Genomic DNA, 27104 nt, shown 5'->3' on the forward strand with positions numbered 1-27104 from the left:
CAGCACATTTTGCCAAGACTCATTGTCTGCCCCCACCCTGGCGTTGAAGTCCCTCAAGACGAAGATGTGCTCTGATGCTGAGATTTCCTGAACAGCTTTGTCTAATTGCTCATAGAACTGATCCTTGGCTTCAGGTGTGGCCTGCAGTGTTGGCGCATACACACACACGAGGTTTGCAGGACCTTCATGCGTGGAAAGGCGCAGTGTAAGGATTCTTTCTGTGCCTCCCGTAGGGGGTTCTATCATGTGCAGCATGGTATTTCTAAAAGGTCTGACGTAGACCCAGCGTAAAGTACCTTGATGCAGCAACACAAATGTTTGAACCCCTATTCAGATTTTTACGTAAGCCGCTACAAGCAGTCGGTGCGTTAGGTGCATGATTGCTTGTACGCCATCTCAGACCTTATCTGCCTGATATCACATCATGGTAAACGCACAAAGCGCAATTTGGCTTGTTTTGTTTGTCCGTCTCAACATGCAAAAGGTTTTAGACAAACTGCATCTATTTTCCTAACTGCAACGAAAATATTTTTGCAAAAAAGAATTTGAATATTTTATTGGTTGCAGTGTGCATTTGTGCTACATGTTATAGCTACAGAGCACAGAGAGGCAAACTACTAATTTTTTGCTTCACTTTTAGTTTCGTAAAGTTGTCAGAAAATTTGCTTTCGGTTTTTGAAGAAAAAAATCAAAAACAAAGTAGTTACTTTTTTGTCATCAACTCATTTTTACTCCAGATTTATAAGACTGAAACTTAACACAGCCTCAACACAATCAACATTATCTTCGGTGTGACACGTTTAGCCTTTGCGGAAGTGATGTCATTTTGAAGTGCAACGAGCAACTGTGTGTTTATGGCGCAAACTTATTTTTTAGGCACGGAGTGGAAGACTTGATTGTGACACCGTTTGCTCAGGTAAAGTAGGCTATAGGCCGATTTAAAAAAAAAGAATTTTCTTCTAAAATTGTTATGAAAACTCTGCTGATGGATTAGAACTGTGTTGGGCGTCGGGCTTTATAATCAGAAAAGTTTGACACTCATCTTCAAAGCAAATTTAGTTATGAAGGTGTGTCGAAATATTTAGTTCGTACAACCCTAGTCTGAACGCAAGATCATATAATGGACGACCTTTCAGCCAAGACAATATAATTGTCATTGCCTTTGCATGGATACATTTAATAATTAAACGAAGCATGACTGATAAACCTTTGCCTGGTCAAGCTAGTGATTTCTAGATTTGAATTTCTTTCGAAATAGTATTGAAGTATGAAAATCTTTGTAGAAAGAATGCACTTCTAATTGATTTGCTACTGTAATTAATGTCTTAGATTGTGACAATTGATATGACAAACTAGGGACAATTTCCAATGCTGATTGAAAATTTCGTTTAAGGTTCAAGTTTTTGGCGTCTTAACGGCTAAATACATGTTATTCTATTTCGTTTTCTTTATTTGTTTTTAGCAAAGCTAAAGTGGTGGCTTTCTTGCCTTTCGCACGCAGTTGAACGTAATTACAGAGCTTGTATTAAATTATGCATATATAAAGTACACTGATCATTTGAAAGACCGCTTAGTGCTTATTGTTTTATTTAACAATCAACAACATTAGATTGACGTTTGCTAGAGTTTTGCGTAACGGTTGGTGGCTTGTACTGACGCAAATAGTGACGTCGTTCTACAATTGACGGCCACTGCTAAACGAGTTGAGTTGAACACTGACCCAGGAAGCAAATCAGTCCTTTTTTGCATTTATCCACTGTTCGTGGACGTTGAATCGAATGCAAACATGAAGTGATTTGCTGGCTGGAGTCCAGTCTCTGGGGGCTAAAACGCTTAATAACGCCATTCGCCAGTTAATCCCGACTTGGTGTTCTTCAAGTCTGGCAGACTAATCCAATTTACTTCGGATGTGAAACGTTTGACCTTTCAATAAAGTAAACTGGTTATCAAACCAGAAATGAGCTAAAAGTGTTTGTGCAATACCGCAGACTAGAACTAGAGATATGCTATGAAACTAATTTTCGCGCAAACTGTTGCAATATTTGAGGCTTTCAACTTCGATAGATTCTCATCAAAGCCTTTCGATATATTATTTTCCTTGATTGGTTTTGTGGTGGCGCCAGGGTATGGAATGGAATAGAATGGAAGGAATTCTTCCATTCCATCCATTCCATCTCAGAAATCTCTTCCATCTTCACATTTTGTGATATCCGCTTTGAATATGCCACAAATAAACCTAAAAACCATAGGCTAAATTTAAGCTAAAAACTTAAACGCAGTATTTTCCTAAGGATTACGTACCGTTTGAATTATTGTTTGAACGTACCGTTCGAATTATTTCAGCAAGCAACTTGAGATTTTGCATGTCTTGATAAAGCGTTAGAAAGTTAATGATGGAATGACGGAAGATTGTCTTCCATCCCATCAGCAAGATCTTCCATTCCTTTCCGTCCTTGACATTTTTCATCTGCTATCCCAAAATCTGTTCTCCATTCCATCTTCCATCCCATCCCATCCTATTCCCTGGGTGGCGCAATTATTGAACTAATTTATATTTTCAGGTTCTTGCAAGCTTGCGTAGAGTCAGGAATGATTTTCTTGTGCTCACTAGCCTTTCATCTTCTAACAACAGGTGACATGTTGCATAGTCTTTATGTTGGAATTGTCTTGTGTATATCTTTGACCTGTGTCGATCGCTGAAAGTTGCAGATGCAGGGAGATCTTTGCTTTAAAAATCGCTGTGAAGTCATTTACGTACATTCATAGCGTTTTATGCACGATGTGACAAATTATCCCAGCCAGCATATTTTTTTCACATTGATTTAAGTTGAGATAGTGGTTTGCAAGCAGTGTAAGCACGAATTGCTGTACCGATGACACGTTGCTGTTGTTTGCAGCTGTCTAAGATAGGCAGTTTTGACATAGCGTTTCACAAGTTTTGAAAGGAAGTACAGTCAAAAGTGACACTTGAATGATGTGCTCTTTACACGCCATCTGGAAATGTAATCTTTTGGCTGTGTTTTTGGAATGTAACAAAAATATGAAGTAGCAGATTTCCAGGTTGTGAGAAAAATGCATGTTACTGAAAAACGTTGCATGTTTATTACATTGCATAAACATAACAAAGGCATAAAAAAAACAAGTTTATAGAGTAACCGTAGTCATATTCGTGAATTTATTAGAGTGCTTGTGTAAAGCTCAGAGCACTGGTCAATATTGCTGACTTGGTTTTTCCAGATCCCGCACAGAGTTTACTGGAACGATATTCTTATTCCAAAAACAATAAAAGCAATTACGTGAAAATTAACCCTAACGTTTTCTACTTTCATGCAGCCTTCATCAGGAAATCTAGATGCGAAATAAAAGTGGCAGCAAGAAATTATAATTTCCTAGTGAAAGCATTGTGAAAATTTTACTTTCACAGTACTTTTAGTCAAAAAAACGATACATTTTATGTATAGCCGTTTTTGGTTTAAACATGACATCATAATCGCAACACTGTCGGCCTGTACTATCTAATTACATTCACAATGTGTTCCGGCCACCAAAATCAAAGTTCCGGATTAAGCCCAACTGGAATCCAAGAGATAAATGAAAGTAGAGCGACCACAAACCTCTTAGTTCTGTTGGCATCATCTTTCCACTGTTGAAGACCACAAGCTTTTGTAGTCTGTAACGAGCCTTTTCCATGGTCAATTTAATTTCTCCTGAATTCGGTTTAGTTGATGACAATTCAATTTTTGTCTCAGTTTTTACATTTCCTTCTTTTGCAGAAAATCACCTGGAATACCGGGAAAGCCCCCTCCGAGCCCCACAATGAATTCCAGCCCACACGCCTTGCAAAACAACAATCCTGCTCCTGGATCGGAAGAATACATCTTACGAGCAAACAACACACTGGAAGAACTTGACTGGTGTCTTGACCAATTGGATGCTGTGCAGACTCATCGTTCTGTCAGCGAGATGGCTTCCAACAAGGTATCAATGGCCCATAACGTGCCCTATGTTGCGTATATGCAACAATATATTTGAACAAGTAGGCCTACATGACTCAGAGAGTGTAGATTGAATCACTGGTTTACACGATTTTTGCTCTATGAACTTTGAAGACTGATTTTAAGTAATTTTGGGGTGCTGAATCTGACCTCAGATTTATCTTATCACGTCAGGTTTGTGAGATGTGATAACTGCAAATTGTTACTTAAATTGCCAAAAGTGGAAGGTTTGACGTTGCGTTTATTACACATACACATTGTGCCCAGCCCATGGGGTGCATAAATGGCTGAAATACATTTACAAACAACAAATTTAATACTAATTTGTTTTGGAAGCAACATTATTAACAAAGAAGTAATATCAAGCTAAAAGTGAAACTAAAAGTATAATTGACCCTCCCCCCTGTCAACGTTTAGCATGAAATAACAAAGATTTAAGCAGGTTTATCGCAATGCTTGTCCAGTAACCTTATTTAAGCTATGTTAACCTGTCTAACACTAATCTTTCACTATGGTACTGCATTAGTTGGTGGTAAACGCAGCGTCAAATCTTCCACTTTTGGCAAAAGTAAAGTGTTTTTGTTATCACATCTCTAAAATCTGATGTGATAGTAAAAATCTGAGATCAGATTCGAATTCAGCACCCCAAAATTACATTGAATCAGTTTCCAAAGTCCAAACAGAAGTGATACAGTACACCAGTGATATTAGTGAAGAAAAACAAAAATAAAACTCCAATTGCCCTCTGTAGCCCGATGTTGCACAAATTACGAAAACTTGACTTTTTCTTTGAGCTCTACTGGGTTTTAACAGCTACATTTCCATACAACTCACTAACAAAAAGCGGATTGTCTCCGTGTAAGGCGCTCTTTCATGTATCAAGTAGTGTTGGTGGGAAAAACAATTTGTTGTTTGTTTGTGTTAATTTTTTTTAAACTTGCTCCGTTATCCATTATGCCACACTCAATTGATATCTGTCTCTGAACATAACCAAATGAATCGGTCGACATTGTCGTGATGACAAATGACGTTTCTGTGACTTCGTCAAAGTTGAGTTGTCAGACGAAGCAAAGCAGGAACAATTGAACTCAACGTGAACAGTTGACCAACGCACTTTGAAGACGGCTGAGAAATCGCCATGTAGCGACCGTGCGGCACCTAGTGGATGGAATGGTTCACAGACAACAACTCAACTACAACAGGAAACTTCGAACCGGCATAACCTGCGTCAACGGTTTGAAACCTCCACAATAGGCAAAAGCGAAACTTTCAGGATTAAACTTCAGAAAAACACGTTTTTAGTCCTAGAATAAACATTTCCCTTCTAAACTACTTTGGTTGTTTCGATGTCTGTTAAACGTGACTGCGACTCGATAAAACTGTACTAAATATCAAGCAGGTGGTAAATAGACTTAATTATAGCGAGAAAAGGTACGGTTACGCCCACTGTGTGGTTCCTTTATCATCACACAGAGCCTGTGAGCCTGTTCTGATGAGGACTTTTTTTATCACTGTGTGGTTCCTTTATTATCACACAGAGCATGTTCTGATGAGGACTTTCTTATCACTCAACGTCGACGTCTAAACGTCTTTGTTGTAACAATTTGCATTCTTTGAGTAAAGGTTTCCGTGTTTGTTTAATTGTCTATCGCTTCAATCTCTATTGTTTAAATTGCAGTTCAAAAGGATGCTGAACAAAGAACTCAACCAATTGTCTGGTATGAGCAAATCGGGCAACCAGGTTTCGGAATATATCTCAACTACGTTTTTAGGTAAGTTTTATTTTGTGTGAGTTTGCTTTGTCAGCAAGTGTCAAACGAACGACAACAATGCATTGTTTCAGTGCTTGATTTTGTGCCCCCATTAAATACCTCTCGGGCGCTGAAAGTGGTTTTGCTTTTCTTAATTGCCCACCACTAGGCTTCGCTGTTGGTTGGTGCGAGCAGTTGTTTAAGATGCACGCCATACCACATCGCAGATGAAAACAGGCACCGAGCTAGCAAAATCGTGTTTTTACATTAATTAACGTCTTCAGACGTTAAATCAATGTTAAGAAAACATTGATTTTGCTAGCTAGGTGGTTGCGTCCATACGTTGTGATTACTGCTTTTGCCAATCACAATAATTGCTCATTAGGACGATAATTGTGTTGTTTGATCAATATAGGCTACTACGCTGGCGAGCTGTCAAGGAAAGATCATTTGTTCATAGTTCAAAAATATTTACCAACTTATATGCCAACTTGGTCTGCATACTCTTTTCTTTTTTCTTGGAGACTCAAAAACAAAATTGCTTTGATGGCCCGTTGCAATGAAGCATAAGTTGCAACAGCTATGACCGAGTTGAGCACAAATTGTGACATGTCACGTTAATTAAGTTGCTTTATCGCTTTCTCTAGTTCTGTGTTGGCTTTTAACCAATTTTGCTTAAGAGTTTGTGAATTGATTGAGTTTGATCAAAGAGATAAATGCACTGACTGTGACTGTGCTTTGTGACATGCGTAAAAGGAAACTTGCTGTAGAAGTATCGTAAATTTACAACGATTTCTTGTTGTCTGACAACTTTTGTATCAGCTTTAAATTGTTTTGACTTTTGCCTGTCCTGTTAACCTTTAAATGTTCAGCCTTTTAATTAAATGCCTGGCTACCCTTCAAGCCAGCTTAAATCAGCTGTAACATGGCTACAACACATTTTCATTACTCCACTCTATTTTCAAGAGAAACGAACGAAATTAATCATGGACACCAAGTGGCAGCTTCATTATTACCCCGATTTTTTCTGTTTTAATTTTTGTACATTCATAAAAAATTTAATTACCAGAGTTTTAATTTTCACTATATAAAACTAACCCATAAAAATTACGTACTATGCTGCATTGATATTACTTTAAGAATCAGAATTCAAATTATGTACATTTTTATCGGGGCTGTGGAGTCGGAGTCGGTGAGATATTGGTGTGTTCGAAGTGGGAGTCGTTAAAAACAGACGACTTCGACTTTATTAACGACTTGTTTTAGCCTGTTTTGTTTTGGCTAATGAGGTCATCAATATCTACATTGTAAAGTAAGCAACGATCACGCTGCTAAAAAGCGAAGCTCAATCTATTAAATAAAATTTTTTTTTGCAATGCACGTTTTCAAAATATTGTTTCTTATTTTCTGTGATGCACCCCAAACCTTTAACAAAAAATAGTAGTGTTGGTTCTAGTCAGTTTTGTGAAAATCGCCGTTTCAACTTTGATTACAAATTTAATGAAATTAAGTTTTGAAAAAATGGAAAAGGACAAAATTAAAAAAAATAGCAACACTGAAGTCCGAGCCGGCTCGTTACGAACCGAGGAGTCGGAGTCGTATACTTTTCACTCGACTCCACAGCTCTGATTTTTATCGGCTCAATTTTGTGAATGAAATAAAAACACAAAATCAATATTAATCTCTTCTAAAACAACACGAACATTTTTATTTTCATTTTGGGAATTTTTGTTAGTGTGGTCTTTTAAAGACCGGAGTGTTACATAACTTCATCCACTGTCAGTATTTGAAATAGCCTACATTGCACACAGCTTTATTCCAAGACCGAACGTGCTTTGGTATTGATCACAGCTTCTATGAGCGGTTAAATTAACCAATAGAACAACTGGCAACTGCGGATTAATGTGTGTCAAGCTTTGTTGTGCTGGTTTGAATTTGCGTATCCTAACCGAGCAAAACATGGCACGTTTTTCAAGCGGGCAGGATATCAGGAACACCCTGAACGTGACAATTCCAGACAGGAAATCAGTCCTTGTTTACATTGATTCAACGTTTGCAGACGTTGAATTAATGTAAAAAAGGACTGATTTGAACGCTGCTGAAACATCACCACTATTTGTTCCTATCATTTCACGCCTTCCAACGTCGTCATATGCTCATCCTTTCCGGATTTCTGAAGTCATTGTGAAAATTGTGAGCTCCGATTACAACACGAGGTCGCACAAAACGTACTCACACGACTTTAAACTCGGGTCACCATTGTGTACAGTGCGAATGATTCAGTGTGTGTTAGGTGAGCTGGGTGCGTTAGGCCATCTGTAATACATAAGTAATGCGTAATTTGTGAGATTGCGACTGGATGGTTATTCATACAAAATCCAATTTGAAAACAGATGTCAAAAATGGAACACTTGAGTGGCTCACACACGAGAAAGATTTCAATTTTTAGAGGAACCAAACAAATTTGCTGAACTTTCGATTGTGCATCAGCTTGATTGGAGTCTGCTGTGGAATATCTTGAATAAATTTTGCTTTCACCAATGTAGTTTTGTGTACGTTATCTCCCACATCCGGCCAGCAAATCAATTCTTCTTTTAAATTGATTCAACGTTTGTAGACGTTGAATCAATGTAAAAGAAGACTGATTTGCTGGTTGAGATGTGACCAATCAGCAGCTGTGATCGTGCGGTGTTTACAAGTTCGCACAATGCCTTGAAACCGACTCGTTAATTTTTAATGTATTTTGTAATATAAAATTACGAGTGCGGTCATCAATGCTCACGTCACAATTACTTCGATAAAACAATGGATGACGCCGTTTTTACGTCACTTGCAGAGTGTTTTTACCACCTTCTCTTGTTAAATTACACAATCCTGGTAACTTTTTGTTTTTGAGTTTTTTGTTTTCTCAAGACGAGCTTGAAAAACACTGTCTCTTGGTACAAACAAGAATATCAGTTTTACCTGACCCCGGCACATTCTATTGGTGTAAAAAATCGTACTAAAATACGTGGTATCAACGTTCCGGAAACGTTTTGGTAAAGACCGCTCATAGTTGTTGACGTTGCTTTTGTAACAAAATTTGTTTTCACGTAGTTGAGCATATCCTTGACACAAAGGAAAGTTTCTTTCTTGGCTGAATCATACTACACATCGATTAAAGATCTTAATACCATGACGTCGTCTTTTAAAGTTTTTAACGCAAGTATATCGAGCTTAGATCAACTTCTTTTCAGTTTGGTAAAAAAACTTGTAAAATTTTATCAACACCCAAAAACTGGACTTTTGAGCGACAGAATTAGAAACAGAAAATGTGATAACCCGAAATTATTTGTTTGAGATGTTTGCAGTATAATTTGCATATTCCAAACCGTTTACTCGACTTCCTATTGATCATTGATACGTTGTCTGTTATTTTTACTTGATCGTGCAACAGGCAAAAAGTGGTTTCATCACAGTTTTAAACGTAAACCTATTTGCTTCTTTACAAATTGTTGACATCATTATGACCTATTTTGTGTGGCGTACACTTGCAAATTAAATCTCTTTCTTTCATAAAAATTCCTATTAATCACCAATTAAAACATTTATGAAACGCAATGTTGGAGTTTCGTTAGTCAGGGGCCGACTTTCCTCGTTTTCGCATCACACGTCTGTTACGAAATTCAATTTGAGATTCTGCTACGACCGCATCATGAGCATTACAGGCACAAGGCAAATAATGTAAACTGAATCAATCATATACAACGTTTAGTGCTCCAAATTAAGATTTATTCGCATGATGAAGAATAATTTTAATACAAGTTGCAATTATGGCATTTGTTGAAGGTTAGAACATTTTTTTTTCTTTCTTCTCTCGTGTTGTCGCCATATGTCAGGGCATCCGTTGGTTAGCCACTTTTTTTCTTCAAAAGCGTTTTCATTGTGTTTATTTCGCGTGTTCTTATTGAAGAAATCACTTTGATTAAATTTAAATTACTCAAAAGCTATAAAAACCAAGTTGTAGGTTTTTATAAAATTTTGGTGAGATCCTATTCAATAGATAGTTTAGATACCTTTCTTTATTGTCATTCATATTTCCTTTACAAAAAAACGTGCAGTTTATTGTTGAGGGATCGATCAAGCGAACTGCCAGTGGCAAACAACATTTTTTTTAACAACCCATCATTGTTTTAATCTTGTTTAAAAATAAAACCCTCGTTGTTTTTGAATATTGGAATTTTTCCAAGATTTCCAAAGCTCAGGAATTTTGAAGTAATAGCCTATTAATAGAGTTTAGCCGGCTTGTAAATCGCCAGAAGAACAACTCCACACAATGAGTCTATGACTGTTTTTTTTTCATTGGTTTTGCGCACGCTTAAGTTTAATACAAAGGAAATTTTTCTTTTTTTACCAAGAGTTGCAAATTTTTTTCTGACTAACTGTTTTCAGAAGTTTTGAGATTCAAAAGAAACGTAAACTGTGGTTCGGTACGAAATCGTGAAAGGGGAATTACCCAACTTGGTCGCAGCTTGGAAGTGTTGCAGTTGTAGCTTGCAGGTTTGGAAGTGGAAAGCTGCGCAAGTTTTATTTAAAGAAACCCATCAGGATCCAACAGATCAGCTGCGGTCATTCAATCGAAAGAAAACTCGCAGTTTGCCGAGTATTGCAATTCACATTACGCAGACCAATATAGATGAAGCAAACCACATTTGATGGATTTCGACCAAGCAATGTAACATATTACATTTACTGCATTCCCTTGCACATAGGGTAAAAATATCTGCGTCATAGATTACTTCGATAGAAATTACATCATATGCTTTGCTAGTGTGGAGTGTGGGCTTCAAATGCCCACTTTCTATCACTTGGCCGCGTAATTAACAAACACTGTAAGTAGCTGAGCTGTCGCGATTCGTCTTACGTGTGAGATTAATAAATTTCTTCGTTGGCCATTTGTCTGATTGATTGATTGTCTAGAAATAAAAGGTCAATAAACTTATTCACAAGAAACACTTTTCCTTCTGATTGCATAATGTTTCCAATGGTTTTTGTTTATTTTGATTTGGTAGTTGATGTTCTTTGGAGCATTTGTACCAAGGATCCAGAGCATTAGGGGCCAGATAAACGCAGGTGGCATAAAAAGATTTTCTATTGAAAGGTATTGACTTGGATCATATCGTTCAACAATTGATTAGATTTCACGTGACGCAGTAGACCAATTCGCCTAGCGGTCAAAATGGTTGAAAGTGTCGTGTGAAAAATTGAAATCCAATAAACGAAAAGTATTTTTTCACATTGCTGATGTGAAACGAATTATTGTTGTTGGTTGACTATCTCTGAATGACAAATGATTAGATTCTAATGTCTATTTGAACCCCAAGGTTTGTCACATAATCCAAAATACAATCAGACGTTAAAGAAAGCACAAACTCTCTTAATCACATATCCCCAGTCAGCAAAAGTTGGTTTTGTTACATCGTTTCAACGTCGTTAGATACAGAAATTAATAACCGATGCTATGTTAAAAAAAATCTCTTGTCGCATGATTGCGCTCAGATTATTCAATTCCCGTTGTATCTGTACGCAGTGTATTAGAAACACGCTTAGTATCTTGATGAACCAGATCAACCTACAACGGTACTTTTGGTGTGTTGAAGTTCCAATACGAATAACAAGGAAGTCGTTGAAGGCTTTCGGTAATCTCGAGCGGACGTGACTTCTGCTTGGTGATATTTTGCGCTCAAACATAAAACATTAATTTCATTCAATAAGAAAACAAGATTATATGATTTCAGTTGGAGAGATTTTTTGTTTAGAAAATTAGAAAACTGAAACTAGTGAAGGCTTATTAGAATTTTTTAGAAATTGAAATTTTTTTTGTATGATTTTACGTTGGTCGGTGCATAATCTGATTTAAAGTTGTGAATTTGTACAAACTGGGTGCTTCCTTTTGTCATTTGCTGTGAAAATTGTCGCATGAAATGTAGATTCAACATAATCAGACATTCACATGTCGTGAAATGGCGAGCTGTACCCGATAGGAATTTCCAACACGTTTTGTTCCACGAAGCTTCGGTTTGAGAGGAGCCAGTCGATTTGTCAGTTTCTGCGGGATGCTGTGTACGTCATTGTGGTGGTTTAGTGACGTAAGCAATTTCAGAAACGGATATTAATGTGCAATTGGCTGATACTTTCTGACCGATACTTGAAGCCACACTCTGTTGCTTTTTGTTTACAAGTTGCGGAATCAATTCAAATAATGACTAACGACTTGCGAAGGGATTATTATTTGTGTACATGCAGAATTACCTAAATTACAACTGATCCATTAGTTTAGTTACTGTTTTTTTGTGTGTTCTCCACGCTGTAGTTCTTCCTCTACACGACAGTTTCGATGTTGAAACTTGGAAGATAAGCTTTTTAGTGTCAGTCTTCTTTTACGTCATACTTTTTTCGTTCCGATAACGTCTAGATTTTAACATCTGCATGGCATCTCAAAGTTTTTCCCGAAAGCAGACCAGCGATAAGGCTGCCAATTGCGTTGTGGTTAAAACGAAATAATGTTCCCATGCAACTCTTCGTGTACGCGCGTCCTTTGGATTCAAATGGCTTCTTAACATTTTGGGCATCTCTGTCCATTCACGAATAGAAATGGGTGTTAAAAATGGCATTTTGATTTCATGAAGCTACAGTCAGTCACCATTTTAGCTACTCTTTGAGAAGAGAATGCTGAAAGTAAACAGATATCTGCAAAAGTTTAATCAGTGTATTGTACACGTATCATGGGGCTGTTTTTCTAGCTGGGAAGAGGCAGCTATGTGCTAGCGTGACATCCTGCTTCAATATCTTAACTTCGTGCATCAAGAATGTGTGTGCCAGCACAATAGATTCTAAAGCACTAACAAAATTTTAGAAAAGTATAATTTTTTCGAAGATCTCTTATCATGTTTCTTAGAAACATTCACAGCAATGCATTTTGATGCTATTGTATTTAAAATAGCCTACTCAAGTCATGATTTGTGTGATGGGACTTTACATTTTCATCTAGATTTTCGATTATTTTTTCATTCCTTTGATTATTAACGAAGTGGTACGTTGGCAAAGACTGAAACAGCCACTAATATTATCAGTCTGTTTAGCCTTATACAGCTTAGTGTGACAAGGACTGGTTAAGTTTGCTCGTTTGGTTACCTCCAGATATATTGAGGTTATGTCAGCTCCTCAGTGATCTAAAACTATGTTTCAATTGAGACATGAAAAGTGTTCACAAAATAGATACAGTTTTAACTACCAAAAAGTAAAGTTTTCAGCTGTCCATTTCCATTAGATTATTTTTTTCAACAAAGATGACTTGGGATTGTTCACAGATTCAAGGTATGTGCGAGGTAGGCTGCTGTGGTGATCTTGTACCGCTTCAACGTTTTCAAGCGAGCAGGTTGACAAGAGTTAGTCGCTTGTTTCCGACTGGCTGAGTCACGCTCTTACGTCAATCGCCTGTACGGCGGCTTCCGGATAGGGAAACAAACTGTGCATGGTTTGCCTTCCTTCAGTTTATCAAATGTTGCTGTCTGTGTAACTTGCAAGCTTAGTTATCAAGTGAACTGTGGCTTAGAATTTGCAAATCGTTTTAGACTTTGCCATTTAAATGCATTTCATGATTTATTACCGACGCATGGCATTCCGTGGTTGATGGAAGGTTCCACAGTTGATTACATTTTAAGCTTGTATACTGGTGAGGTGATGCAAGTGCAGAACGGTAGCAACAGTCAAGCATGAATGCTTTATTCAAAATAGTTTTAACTATTTTTTGTACGTTGTCATTTAATTGTCATTTGTATGAGTTGTAGCTTGCTTTTCTGCTAATTGAATAGTAATGCAAGAAGCGCTTTTGTCGTTCTACGGACGAAGCCCTACCAGAACCAGGCAAAAATACTACAGTTAAAAGTATCTTCGTTGACTGTAAAAAGGATCGGGCATTTTCCAAAAAAATACAATTACAGCTTTCGTTTAAAGAAAAATCTCCACTGGCTGTGGATCTGATGGCCGCGTTTAAGATTTTGCCACATTTATAAAAATTACTTCAAACTTTGTTGTAAAACGAAGCAATATTATTACATTCGAAAACCTCTCTTTCGCAACAGATTGCTGCGAGATCGGACGAATTCAATGTTTTTGCAATAGTATTATATCTTAAGTCTGTAAACCGAGTTAACTGTTCAGTCAATCTTTATGCGTTACAGAACCTTCAAAAGTTCGTCCAACAGTTTGCTTCACTTTACATGTATCTCAGTTGAACACGTTTCATAACGATGATTTGTTTAGTGACACATTTGTAGCATTGCTTTCTCAGACGAAGAAATGTTTTTCGCAGGATTTGTTGCTTTTGTGTTGTTCATGGCAAGAACGGCTCTTTGGACTCAAGATACTTTTTATGTACTAATTGTAAAAAGGTTACAGTTTTAGCTTTTCAAAATTGCGCAATGGAAACACTTGAAGGGAATCGTCATCACAAAGTAATTTAATTGCACGATAGTGATATTAAATTTTGATTTACGTCTTTTGTTTTCGACTGGTTTTGTTTTTCAGTGAAATCAACAGAATCGAGAGTTAACTGACAGACTTACCGGCTTCGCCATAAAATCATCAAATATTGGAATTGTCTGATGTTGAGCAGCCGTTGACATTTCTTAAGTCCAATTGCCGTTTTGCAATGCAACAGTGCTGGACTCTCTGTGCACTGCCAGCCAGCAATCGTTACTTTTTTACATCGTTTCAACGTTTGTTGACGCAGTGACGTTGAACAGATGTAAAAAGGCAACATCTTTTGGTTGGTTTGTTGTCGGGTTTTCGTTCTATCAAAGACTGATTGGTGTGTGATAGTCCGAACAGTTTGCGCTCGTGACGTCAGTTATCGATCTGGTCGTTCTTTCTTTTTTAAAAACATATTGCCAACCAACCACGCTCATGTCATACCAACGATTTCATGTAGAAAAAAAAAACAAAAAAAACATGCAAAACAGCCTGAAACTGGTAAATATTTTTCAAGATATCGTCAACTAAAATGAAGTCCAAGACATGAGCTTAAAATATTTAACTATATCTGACAAATCATGTAAACCGAGTAGGTGGACTGGTGATGTGTACGGACCACGCTTTGAGTTACTCGTGTCATCAACAAACAGATAAAATTTATTTACGATTGATATCTAATTAAATGACCTTCCAAATGAAGCTACTTGCGTGTTGTTTTACAACGTTTCGCTTGCGTTGACGCAATCGGCATTCACACCTCCCAAGGGTTTATAAGATGAAGTAAGTGGCAGCAACGCAACTTGATCGGCAGTCAGTCAATATGAAAACGTGGCGTAAAATTAAAATATAGTTGTCGCTTTGCGATCGAGTTTGGATAGCCTAAGCATAGAGTAGATGGCTTGTGGTCTTATTTGGTTTTTGAGCCGAAGTTGTTTTGAAGTCTGATGAACATTGAACAGTGCTGTGAAATAGTTGAAATTATTTGACAAGTTTAGAAGATATTACCTCAGTCCTGTCGTATTGCATCAGCTACTGTTTAATAACGTGCATTGCGTCACGTTGTAAGGGATGTTACTGAAGCGTATTCTTGTAAATTATAACCCGACAAACTGTTGACCTGTGCATGTCTGACGTTATGCATATGAACGTCCGTTTCATCGCAGACAACTCCAAATTTTGAAACCAATCAACAGTTGCTAATTTGAAATAACACAACATTTTGCGACTATTTTCACGTCATGTTAAATAGGTGTCGTTTTATATGACTACGCTGTGACGTGAAACGCGGTCTTATCAAAACAAGGTTATTGCAAGTTATAGTGATATTTAATAGATCATGTGGAAAGCTGCACGCTAATATTACAAGGTAGTGTTAATATTTCGTTATCAAGTTAATGTTTTTGTTGGTAATACTAACTATGATTTAAAAGATGAAACGACAACCCAATTGCATGGATTCCCTTGTGGCCTCATTTGCTTATGAAGGGTTGTTTACCGTAAATATATGACGCAAGTTTATCCTGGTGTCACAAATCGAAAACTTCACTAACCCTTTGCGATTACGTTTACTTTATTTTGGAAATTTGCTTCAAAAGAGGTGATTTTTATTGTGTTGTTCGTTGTTCAATGGATTTGAAAAGGAAATGAGTCGAACAAGAGAGAGCTGGTCTAAGTTCTAAGTTCGTTTTTCCTTCTTCAGTGCCTTTTTCTTCATTCTCTCGAATACTCACTCAATTGTATTTAGTTGCCAACAAACTTAATCAGTGCAGAAACAAAAAGCATGTGGGAATGGTTGCGGAAGTTAATCTACTGTATTGTCTGAAAAGGTGGAATAGTTATTTAAAGGTTACTTGTAATTAATTTAGAAATAATACAGGCGTATATATAACGTTATTGTCAAATAATTTTGTAGATTTTTATTTTTTACTTGTGATAAAACATGTTGAAAAAAATGTGCAGACAGCAGAATTCATCCACACGGAACGGAATAAATGGGAAAAAGAACAGTCCCTGGTTAAAGAAATTGAGAAAATTAGCTGCAGCAACTGGATTTTGTTGCACAAACGCAAAAACTGTTGCGCTAGAACCTCCACATAAAGGACAAGTTGTCAGACAACATCCAAAGCTTCGAAGAGCTTCGACTGACATTCAAACAGTATTTGATTGCAGCCAAGTTAATATTGTGCAAAGCTGCAAAAGCACTACGGATATAACTTTATTGAATTCGTCGTCAGCTTTCCACACGGACTTGGATAATAGGACGATTGAGTGCCCTTTAAACGACGCGTTGCTGCAGCGCAATATACGCCATACCGTCAAACGCTTAAAGTATTTATTATCTTTGACTGACAATGGGAATATCACCAACCCTACATGTCTCTCATGTTGCCATGCGTCTACTATACCCGACACTGTGGATAAACTCGGTGCAGAAAACGACCAATACAAAGCAACATGGGATGGAACGTCTTTGAGGATTAGTCTGTTATCACAAGGCGATTCCACGCACTTTGATCATCAAAATCACCAATGCGATTGCCCGCTTCGAGATTTTGGTTCAGAACCAGCTTTGTGTGTTAATCCTGCAACATGTAAGCCCAACCTTAATTGTTCAACCTCGTATGGAACTCCTGCTTTGGTTCACCGCAACTTATCTGCGCGGAATTCGGCAGATTCTGGATTTTTTAGTACGTTTACTTTCGATATTTGCCCCTATTTACTGACAAAAACATATCCAGCAATTTATTTTGTGTTGGTGAGCGCTCGATTGAAATCTGGCACATTTCATTCGACTATTTGCGTAGGTTACTATTTTTTCTAAAAAAAAAAAACTTAAGAAATATTGCATCCAAACTACTATAAAAAAAGCCTTGGATGCAGAATTTAAGTGAATAGCTTCATTCCAAAGCATTTCGTTTTTTTCTGATACAAAACGCATTTTTTATGCTAATTTTATTTTCAGATAAAAATAGGTGTGTGTATAAAGATTTTTAACTATGTATTATTTCTTGCAGACAATCAAAACGAGATGCTGTCTCCCAATGTTGACTCAAGCGATGATAAAGAAAAACGACCAACATCACCCAATATTGGCGCCCTCAATAAAAGTGGCAGCAAAATAGTTCGTGTTAATCCCGCGGGTCGAATAATGGGATCTATTGCAGGTAAGCTGAACCTGCAACACTTTACGTTGATTAGATCAATTAGGTTTCTTTCGTTCACGTCATTTGGTTTTCGGTTATTGGGATTGACTTCCCAGTCAAAAGATTTTTTTCGTTGATTCATCGTCTTGCAGACATTGCAGCAGCTTAAAAAAGACTACTTGCTGGCTGTGTTCACTGTTCATGTTCAATGTGCGTCATGAAGTAGTTATTTCAACTTTCGATATCGATTTGACTGCATCGGCATAGTGCTGTGGTGTTTTACGATCCACATTTTCTTATGAATGTTTAAGAAGAGGATTACTTCACCATCGGCATATGTTGTTGTAAGCACGATGGTGCTTGATATTTTGCATGTAATCAGCATTGTTTAAATTACATGCACGGAATCTAGTTTTTGGCGAAATCATGCCATTCGCGTTCAAGCTTCGTGCGTCATTGGGCAGTAGCGAAGGGTAATTATTCATCCGCGTCGATCAATTGATGTGGCAGCACAGATCAATCGTGATTTTTGTTAATTCATTATGTCAAAACATTTTTTATTAGCTGCCTTTGTGATTTCATTACATAATGTTTTGTTTGTTGTTTGTCAAGTCTGCAGCATAAACCGTTTAAAGTTAAATCGCTTCATAATTCGACTGTAACCATACAAGCCTTTCTACTGCTATGCTTTCGCGTTCCCTGCTGCAGTTTTATTGTCACTTGCAAGGTGCAAAGCATATGAATTGCACGGTAGCTGGCTATAATCTAAACGTGGTCGATCTAAAGTAGTAAAGCCGAACAGAAATTCCAAACACGTTCAAGTAATCCAGATTTCGCAGTTACAAAAGTCTAAATTTCTGAGATTTTGTAATCTGCTTAGCCCGAGAGATTTGATAATGTGAAAAAGATGATATTTAACGTCAAAAAGTACCTCATAGCAAATTGGACAAGAATGAAGATTTCAAAGAAAATTAAGGGCACTTTACTGTAAATTAGACGCCTTTCTGATAACTTCGAGCAAAGTGACGGTAGTTTGACGCATTTGCTCACCTCTGGTTGCCTTTGTAAAATGAGGTTTGTTGTAAAATGACGATTTTTGTGCAGCTGCGTTAGTTTGTTTGTGTTGTAATTTTCCTGCCAAGACGCCCATTCATGTGGTTATGATTCATCATAAGCTGAAGTAATGTATTGCGCACCACTCCGATAGGCTACGTTTGCCGTTTTACTCTTGTTTTGGCCATTACGTTGCATTTTAATCCAACGCAACAAAACGAGGAGGCTCAACAAAGCTCGACACGTGTGAAATTTCATTTGTCATTTTTTTATTTTTCGTGCTTAGGTGTGAAGCCAAACAATCGACACAAGGATACGATTGCAAAATGGCACAAGATACCAGCTTTTGGAGTGGTCGTCAGCAGCGAAGCCGCTTTGGCCAGGGTATGTCTATTACATCATTTGAGTCACAAAACTTGGCGCTTGTTGGTCAATTGTGGTTGGGTGATTTTGTGCGTGCTCTTTCGACTGGGACGGTCAAGAATTGCGCACTTTGTCCAAAAACCGTCCACACTGTCATTAACCATCGCACAATCGAGAGTTCAAAGGAATCTATTTGTGTCCTAAGTGATCACTGCTTGATGTGAGTTTTTTGAGCACGTTTTATCGATACTCTGCTACTGTTGATGTCAAATCAATGGGGTCATGACAAAACCTCTCAAAGCAATTATGTCAGCATATGATAACGCATTATATTATTTTTTCTGTCTATATTTTATAGTCGTTGTAACATAGCTAACAAATGATTTTTGTTTTAAAACAGGAACTTGAAAATATAGATGAATGGGGAGGGGTTGATCTTTTTAAAATTGCCAACATCAGCAACAACCGACCGCTGACATGTGTGATGTACACCATTTGCCAGGTGTGTACTTAATATGTCAAACGAAATTTAATATTTACGTGTTTCCCGGAGCTGTTAACATTTAGAAGCAATTTAATAAATGAGCAGCTGTTTGTGTGGCCAAGCGTGTGGTAAATTTGAGTGATTTATCGAATCACAACGAGCGGTCTTTTGACTTTGGTATTTTTTTCCACAGAAACGTGACTTATTCTCCAGATTCAAATTGCAAGCCGATAAATTTCTCACTTACATTATGACCTTGGAAGATCACTATCGCGACGTGGCTTACCACAACAGTATTCATGCCGCCGATGTTGTCCAGTCTGTCCACACACTGTTATCCATTCCCGCTCTCGACGTAAGTTGCACTGACGATCGCATGCAAACGCATTTGTGACCAACCAACAAGAATTTTTTACTATTTTCTTGCATTGTTCAAACCGTACTGAACGTTAAAGCGATCTTAAAATGGAACCATTGCTAGCTGCTGGGGTACAACTGGCGATAGGAAGCATTGTATTGCATAATTCAGTCTGGATGTTATTGCGCTAATAACCGATTATTTTTCTTGCGTTTCTATGACGCACTCAAATGACGAAATTGCTATTTCCTGTGCGAATTTCGACTGTTATCTCTGAACTGATTAAAAGGTTCAGCTTGAAGTTCTCAGTTTAGCATCAGACATCGATGTGTAAGTCGATTCTTTGTGGCCAGAAACAGAAGTTTACCTTTTACTGGTAACTCATCAATCGTTTGTTTACGTGTCTTTCTTGATAAAAATAATGACAATTTGTCCTTGATATCCTGATCTAATGATGAAATTTGTTCTTTCCTCAGAATGTTTTCACTGATTTGGAAGTCCTTGCCGCATTAGTTGCCAGCGCCATGCATGACGTCGACCATCCAGGACTGAACAATCAATATCATTGCGCCAACAGTAAGTAGACCTACATTAGTATTTGTTGTGTCGCTATGATTCAGCGCAGTCAAAGCTTGCGTTGTTTTGTAACGTAGGGTAACGTTATTGCGATGATGCGTTAGCTCGTAATAGATAAAATTGAATTAATGATTTTCGATTATTCTTTTTGATGATGCACTGCGCTTGAATTGTTACTTCACAATTATGCAGTGTTGTGCTAATAAAGCATTATCAACCTAGCTAATGATAACCAACTGGCGCCAGCAACGATTCAGATAGGAAATCCAGGTCCAGACGTTTAATGTTCTTGTTTGCAGCAATACAGTTGATACGCTCCTTTCATACGCAAATAACTTTTCAACGTCTGAGCAACCACAATACGATCTGCTACAACTCCTACCTAAAAGGTCAAATCGATCTTTGCTTGGAGGTCATTTTGTGGACTTTCACTTTAGCTCCATACAATGCAAAAAGTTTATCGCCTTACGATCAATATTTCTATTAACTATAAAGTCCATTTTATTTTGTTTACAAACTATTTTGATCATCTAGCTTTTAACTTCTCTAATTTAACAATTTAAAAACCGGCATGACACCAAACAGTGCTGTCATTCCATTTGCATGTTTTTTTAAATTTTGTTTTCGTCTAACAGGCAGTGAGCTTGCTCTGATGTACAATGACAAGTCTGTTCTTGAAAATCACCACCTTGCCGTTGGATTCAAGCTCATGCAGCAGGAACACTGCAACGTATTTGATCATTTCACGGAAAAGCAGTGGCAAAGCTTACGAAAAATGGCGATTGACATGGTAAGCCATCTGTTTCCAAACCAGCCTCATGGTGAACTTGTTGCATTTTTATTGATTCAACGTTCTCGAGAAGCTGAGGTAACGTGAGGTTGAAAAAGTTTGGATAATTTTTTTTTTAATGCCAGGACGAGTCTTTAATTGCATTCCTATTGATTTCTCCTTCATTGAGATGAACTTGACCTTTTCTGAGGTTTAAATTTTTAAGTTAAATTCTGTGTTCTTTTCGTTTCCCTCAAGAATAGAACATCATGCATTCTTAATAAACTTTTTTTTGGACAGGTTCTTGCAACCGACATGTCAAAGCATATGCAATTGCTTGCTAGTTTAAAGACGATGGTCGAAACCAAGAAAGTGGCGAGCTCTGGGGTTTTAATGCTTGATCAGTACACGGATAGAATACAGGTAAGATACTACTTAGTAGGCTACTAATACTTACGTATTTGGTTATGAGTCAGTTGAAGCTTTTGCGCAGCGTGCGAATGAATCAGAGTTTGAACTCTTAATCCATTATTTAAAGATCTTCTGCATAATTCAAAGGTCTGAAAAAAGGCAACGGTTGATGCAACTGCTGGAATTCTGTGTGTGAGAAATGTTAATTCCTTTTTAGGTGCTTCAAAACCTCGTGCACTGCGCGGACCTCAGCAACCCGATGAAACCGATAGAGATGTACAAACAGTGGACGACACGTATCATGGATGAATATTGGATGCAGGGTGACGTGGAAAGAGAGATTGGTGTCGAAATTAGCCCAATGTGTGATCGTACCAATACGTCGGTGGAAAAATCACAGGTGAGATCAGCTGCAATATGGTTATAATTTTTACTTTAATCTGATGTAGGCTACTCTTGTACGCATTTCTATTAGAAAAGTTAGAATACTTTTGCACGTAACCGACATTTAAAAGTTGCATTTTGTGTGTTTTCATTATTTTTTTCTCGTTTTTAGGTGATGTTCATTGACTTTGTTGTTTACCCATTGGTGGAAACTTGGGCGGATCTAGTCAATCCGGACGCTCAGGATATGCTGACTGCAATAACGACAAACCGAGAATATTATGCAAGCCTAATACCCGGCAGGTAAATAAAAGTAACTGAAAATTAACATCTGAAGGTTTGTCAACTCGTTTAACTACCCCAGACAGCAAATCAATGTAATGTAGTTTTTCATGTAATCTCTTTTCATTAAAAAAAGTGTAAAAAACGACTGATTTGCTGTCTGGGACTGCATAACCTAGTCATGAGATGCACCAGATCATTTGAATGGGGTTTTATTGTAATTTTATTTTTCAGTCCGTCGCCACACCTGGAGAAATGCCAAGAAGAGACCTCTTCGAAAGCCGACGCTGGGTCATCCACCGACACTCTCCCCGGCGGCAGCGATGAGGATTTTGAAAATTTCGACGGTAGCACTCCTGTTTCTAGACAAAGCAAATTTGTTTTCACCACTCCAGTCAAAAACAATGAGAATAATGAGAACAGCTCACCAGAAGGAACCGTTGGCTCCCTTCTTCCAAAGAACTTATCTAATCTCTCGAATGAAGTCGTTTCTAATCAGGAGAAGACGGAACGCTCATGACAAAACCAATAGCGAGATGAACTCTTGTTTATGACTTTAGAGTCGCTATAGCCGTTTTTCTGATGACGCACTGATAGAGAACGGTTTCGAGACCGTGTGATGTACGCTATTGTTCGCCATAACAAGTTTTTGGCGTTCATGGCTTATACAAGGGCGATCGTCTACAAAGTATTTAAAATATTTTTGCTATTACACAATGTGGTTGTCGTTTAATAGAAATTGTGTTTTTCTGCTCAAGGACAGCATCTTCATTTTCTCATCGTTTCGTTCACTGAAACCACTCGTAATCATAGTTTCGTTTATTCTATTGTTATTTGTAAGTTTATTTTGCTGAGTATTACGCAGTTTTGTTTGAAACATTTGTGGACGACAAAAGTCGACCCACGCTTTAACTACGAAACGTAGTTATCACTCTTGGGGTTTCAGTTGGTGCAATACTGCCATCTTGGAATATTTATTTTTCAAGTTGTGAAAGGGACCGAAAATTTTCCCGAAATTTTTCATAATTTTCTCCTTGGCGGTTGACTCTTGAACATGAATTTAAAGAAAAAATGATTGTGTTGTTTTGAAATAGTGATCTCTCTCCAGCAACGAGCCTATAAACCCACACTTGACCAAATTTGTCTTTTTTGATGCAATCTCTGCTGAGTATAAGCGATTTCACTTTGCTGGAAAGAGTATTACTGGTGCTGCACAAGAGGTAATTTGGTTGTGGCGTTTTAAAGCATGACAGGAAACTCGTTTCATACAAACTCGTTCCATAGAAACAAGTTTGGAAACTATTTCACAAGCGCAAGATAACTGGGGTTACTTTTTTCATGCTGAACCTCAAAAATGTCAGCCACGACTATAATATGAAGCAGTTTTTTGTTTAACAAGAAATATTTTGACTTAAACTCAGATCATCCATTGGCATATCCTAACACTGTGAATCACTTAAAACTCGACACTATCCTTGTGGCATCTTTTGAGGCAGACTATCTCTGCATTTTTGCTATTTCTTGAAGTGCAAATATAGCTAGGATATTTTTGTCTCCCCGAGCACAATGTAAATTGCAGTTCAATTTATTGTGCTTTGGTTTTATATTGCGACTCTGTGCTCCAGTGACGTAAACGTTTGTTATTATTTTGCACAGCATTGACTTACGTTAATTTATTGAATCAATCTTTGTAGAATATGTTTAACATTTCAAGAAAAATCGTTCAGAATTAAAGAATGATAACAACTTGGTGTGAGTATGTGAGAATCATTGATGTTTGCATTTACAAAAAAGTTAAAACTATGCAGCAATTTTGATTTGATTATTGAGCAAGATGGCGATTAAACTTCATGTTTAATGAAAATTTCTGTTTAGATCAAATGGTATTTCCACCCGAAAGCCATGTTTAACGTTTAGGTTATTATTGTTTGACAATATCATAACTACGCCACTGCGCAAAAGTCTTCAGATGGAAAAGAAAGCTACAAAGCTGTGTGTTGTGTCATTTGCTGTTTGCATTTTAATGTTTATTGATTGCATTTGTGGTTGAAATAAATTATCGGAAATATACAAACCATGAAGTAGTGTTATTACACAGTGGCGGCTGGTGCTGTTTGTGAGCAGTGGGGCTGCAAACGACTTCGCAGGGGGGTCTGGTCTCCCCCCAGAAAAATTTAAAAAATCGCATTAAATTTGGTGCGTTCTGAGCATGTTTTTACCCTAAGATTTGAAATAGTGCATTGAAACATTGTTGAAAAGTTCTAACAGTATTGCTTTGGAGACAAAAGAGGCAATTATCGTAAAGTTTCTTGCCCAGAGAAACAACAGCAAGTGCGGGTGGCTGGAGTCGAACATGCAGGATTTCGACTGTGAGCCCAACGCGCTAACCACTCGCCATTGCTGCCGACAACTCGCCATTGCTGCCGACTTTTCGACAACAAAAGTGATTTTGAGATGCCCTGGCACTTCCTATAACCTGTTGAATACCCTAACTCTACAACTAACACTTCTACATTCATGGCTCATCGCTACTCTGCGAAAAAAGAACTAACTTTAAAAAGTTTGTAAAGTTATTCGGTTAGGTGGGACTGTTTTCCATGCAGCTCCAACAGATGCAAAAATTGCTGTAAAGTAAAATACCAAAAGAGGTGGAGCTTCAAGGATAATTTTTAGCCAATCAGAGCGCTTGAAATCCAGAATCTCTGGCTGCAAATAAGTTTGCCCAAAATCGATGTTGCCAAACGAAACTTTTGATGTTTTAATTTTCGATCCGCAATTCTTAAGTGAAAAAAGTAACCGGGTCGGAAAAACACAGAAGAAAACATATTTCCCTCTTCTCTTTCTTTCAGGTGGGGCTACGCAGTGCCGGTCTTGGGGTATTTCGGGCCCTGTGCGGAATATGCTTTGCGGGCCCCAAATGACAATGATCCAATTCAGTAGCGGAGCTGGGTATTTTGAAAGGGGAGGGGTTGGTTTGACGGTCGGCGGCGAAACCTAACAGCGTGATCGCCAAAGGCGACACCTAGCGGAGGAGGGTATGGGAGGCCCCCAAAAAAAATTAAAAAAAATTACTTTGAATTTGGGGCATTTTGAGAGCATGTTCAACAAAAATTTGGGTATGAATATTAATGTAAAATGGTGCTGTCCGGTGGCATAGCAAAAGGATAAGATCATGCTTTCTTTGGCGTTTTTCGGGAATAAAGCTGAGTCTGGATGCAACCTATTTCGTCCTCTAAAAAATTCGTACCCGATTTCGTACCCTGAAATCGGAGTAACAAAATCAAATTTCGATCTATTTCGTCCCCTGAAAACATCGAGAGAAATTTTGAAATGTTTGCCGCAAATCCGATCAGCTACTTCGGCTATGTTGATTTTTTTCTTGATGTTTTCAGGGTCCGAAATGTTCAGGGGACGAAATAGGCTGCACCCGTTGAGTTTCTACGTTTTCTTGTTGCAAATTCCTTTGTTGAATTCGCTTGTTGAATTTTTTCATTGGAAATGACAAAATTACTGCATTTTCTGAGTAAATTGCCGGCCCCCTAATTTGCGGGCCCTGTGCGATCGGACGGTTTGCACACCCCAAAGACCGGCACTGGGCTACGCTACAGCCCCATGGCACGAGCCGCCACTGTAACCACACATCTGTACACCTGTATATTATACAGTAAGTAAGCAGTAAGCTTCGCTGAACCGCTCAGCGTAAAACAAATATCATAACGTATTTAAACTTTGTGTTTGGTCAAAAAAAGTTTCCATGCGATTTAAAACCTTTCAAAAAGTAATATAAAGAACAACTTATTGTTCTATTAGTTTCAGATGGTTTCCATGGTAACAAACGGTGCAAAAAATCTGAACCACAAATGCATGGAAATGATACAGGCCTTCACCAGAAAACTAGGCTGCTGTATGCTCATTACCGGTAGGCTAGTGGAGACTGAACAGACCGACCTAATGGTTCCAAATATGATCTACTAAAGATTTGAGGATATTGCTTTGTATAATATCTAATACCAGTTCCGATTTTATCTCTTCTGGAAGCATAAGTTTTTGTAGTCTAATGAGATGCATTGCTAAAGGACTAGTTAGCCTAATTCTAGTTAAATTCTGGCGCGGACAAATTCTTCCACTTTTTTGCAAAGATAAACCTAGCACCAAGCTCGGCAAGTTCATTAAAAATTGATAATAGTGACTAGCACTGTGTTGGATCTACATGCGAATTGTTCCTTTGGCTTACTTGTCGTTGACAATGCTAAAAGTGTCTGCAGATAATCTCAGAATTTATTTCAGATAGGTCTACTGTTTTGTGCTATAGTTGACAATTCAATTTCCTAAATGTAGTATCTGAGTTGATTGTGTGACTAAGCGAAGCATAAACTTGCATTGATGAAAGCATGCACTTAAGTTTTCATCATCGTCTTGTAACTTTGGCTATGGTATTGTGCTTAATGTTTCTTTGCAAGGGCTGTGTTGCGCTTTGATGAGCCTTGGCAGGCCACACTATAGCAACCTTTTGATGGTTTTTGTCAACTTAGTAAGCTTTCGATTGTAAATGTATGTTGACCAATTAAAAAAAAAAGTTTATATCAACACAACTAAATTCTTCGCTTATTTATTGTTTACTTTGTCGCCTACAGCATTTTTTAAACAATAATCCTGCAATGATCGCATCTTATGTGAAGAATGCAGCTGTGATTTCTATTCAACATTTTGACACATCATGACAGGCACGTGAGGGGTTCTAGGACAATTGCCCCCAGGACAACTGCCCCGGACGCAAAATTTTTTTCCCACGACATTCCTGTCTCATTTGCATATTTTGGTAAAAGTTTGTATTAAAACCGTGTGAATGCAGTATTTTGACGTTGGCACGGTTGGTTCAGTGGTTTCATAATCTGCCTACTGATCGTCAGAACGAGGGTTCGACGCCCGTCAAAATCAAACTTTTTTTTCTTTAAATTAATTTTTGCGGTGCAATTCAATTTATTTTTCTTTGTCAGAATGCAAAAGAAATGATATTGTGA

At 37.8% G+C, this 27104-nt stretch overlaps 1 protein-coding gene across 6 annotated transcripts in view; it reads left to right on the forward strand.

Moving 5' to 3' along the window:
- Positions 1–24154, forward strand: part of LOC145778198 (3',5'-cyclic-AMP phosphodiesterase 4C-like) — a 77587-nt gene extending 53433 nt beyond the window's left edge. For 4 of the 6 annotated variants that reach the window (XM_082589647.1, XM_082589648.1, XM_082589652.1 and 1 more), the window contains 14 exons: positions 877–916; positions 2562–2632; positions 3774–3978; positions 5674–5767; positions 17275–17424; positions 18743–18840; positions 19220–19321; positions 19497–19658; positions 20138–20237; positions 20873–21027; positions 21307–21429; positions 21635–21817; positions 21974–22104; positions 22318–24154. In XM_082589647.1, the coding sequence (XP_082445773.1) occupies positions 877–916; positions 2562–2632; positions 3774–3978; positions 5674–5767; positions 17275–17424; positions 18743–18840; positions 19220–19321; positions 19497–19658; positions 20138–20237; positions 20873–21027; positions 21307–21429; positions 21635–21817; positions 21974–22104; positions 22318–22603 (1900 nt within the window). In that variant the 3' untranslated portion in view covers positions 22604–24154. Of the gene's footprint in view, positions 1–876; positions 917–2561; positions 2633–3773; positions 3979–5673; positions 5768–16177; positions 16948–17274; positions 17425–18742; positions 18841–19219; positions 19322–19496; positions 19659–20137; positions 20238–20872; positions 21028–21306; positions 21430–21634; positions 21818–21973; positions 22105–22317 lie in introns of those variants that run through there. The other 2 variants (XM_082589649.1, XM_082589650.1) reach the window with 2 other exon arrangements.
- Positions 24155–27104: the final 2950 nt, after the last annotated feature.

This window comes from Aplidium turbinatum, chromosome 10 (genome assembly GCF_918807975.1).
Source record: "Aplidium turbinatum chromosome 10, kaAplTurb1.1, whole genome shotgun sequence".
NCBI lineage: Eukaryota > Metazoa > Chordata > Ascidiacea > Aplousobranchia > Polyclinidae > Aplidium > Aplidium turbinatum.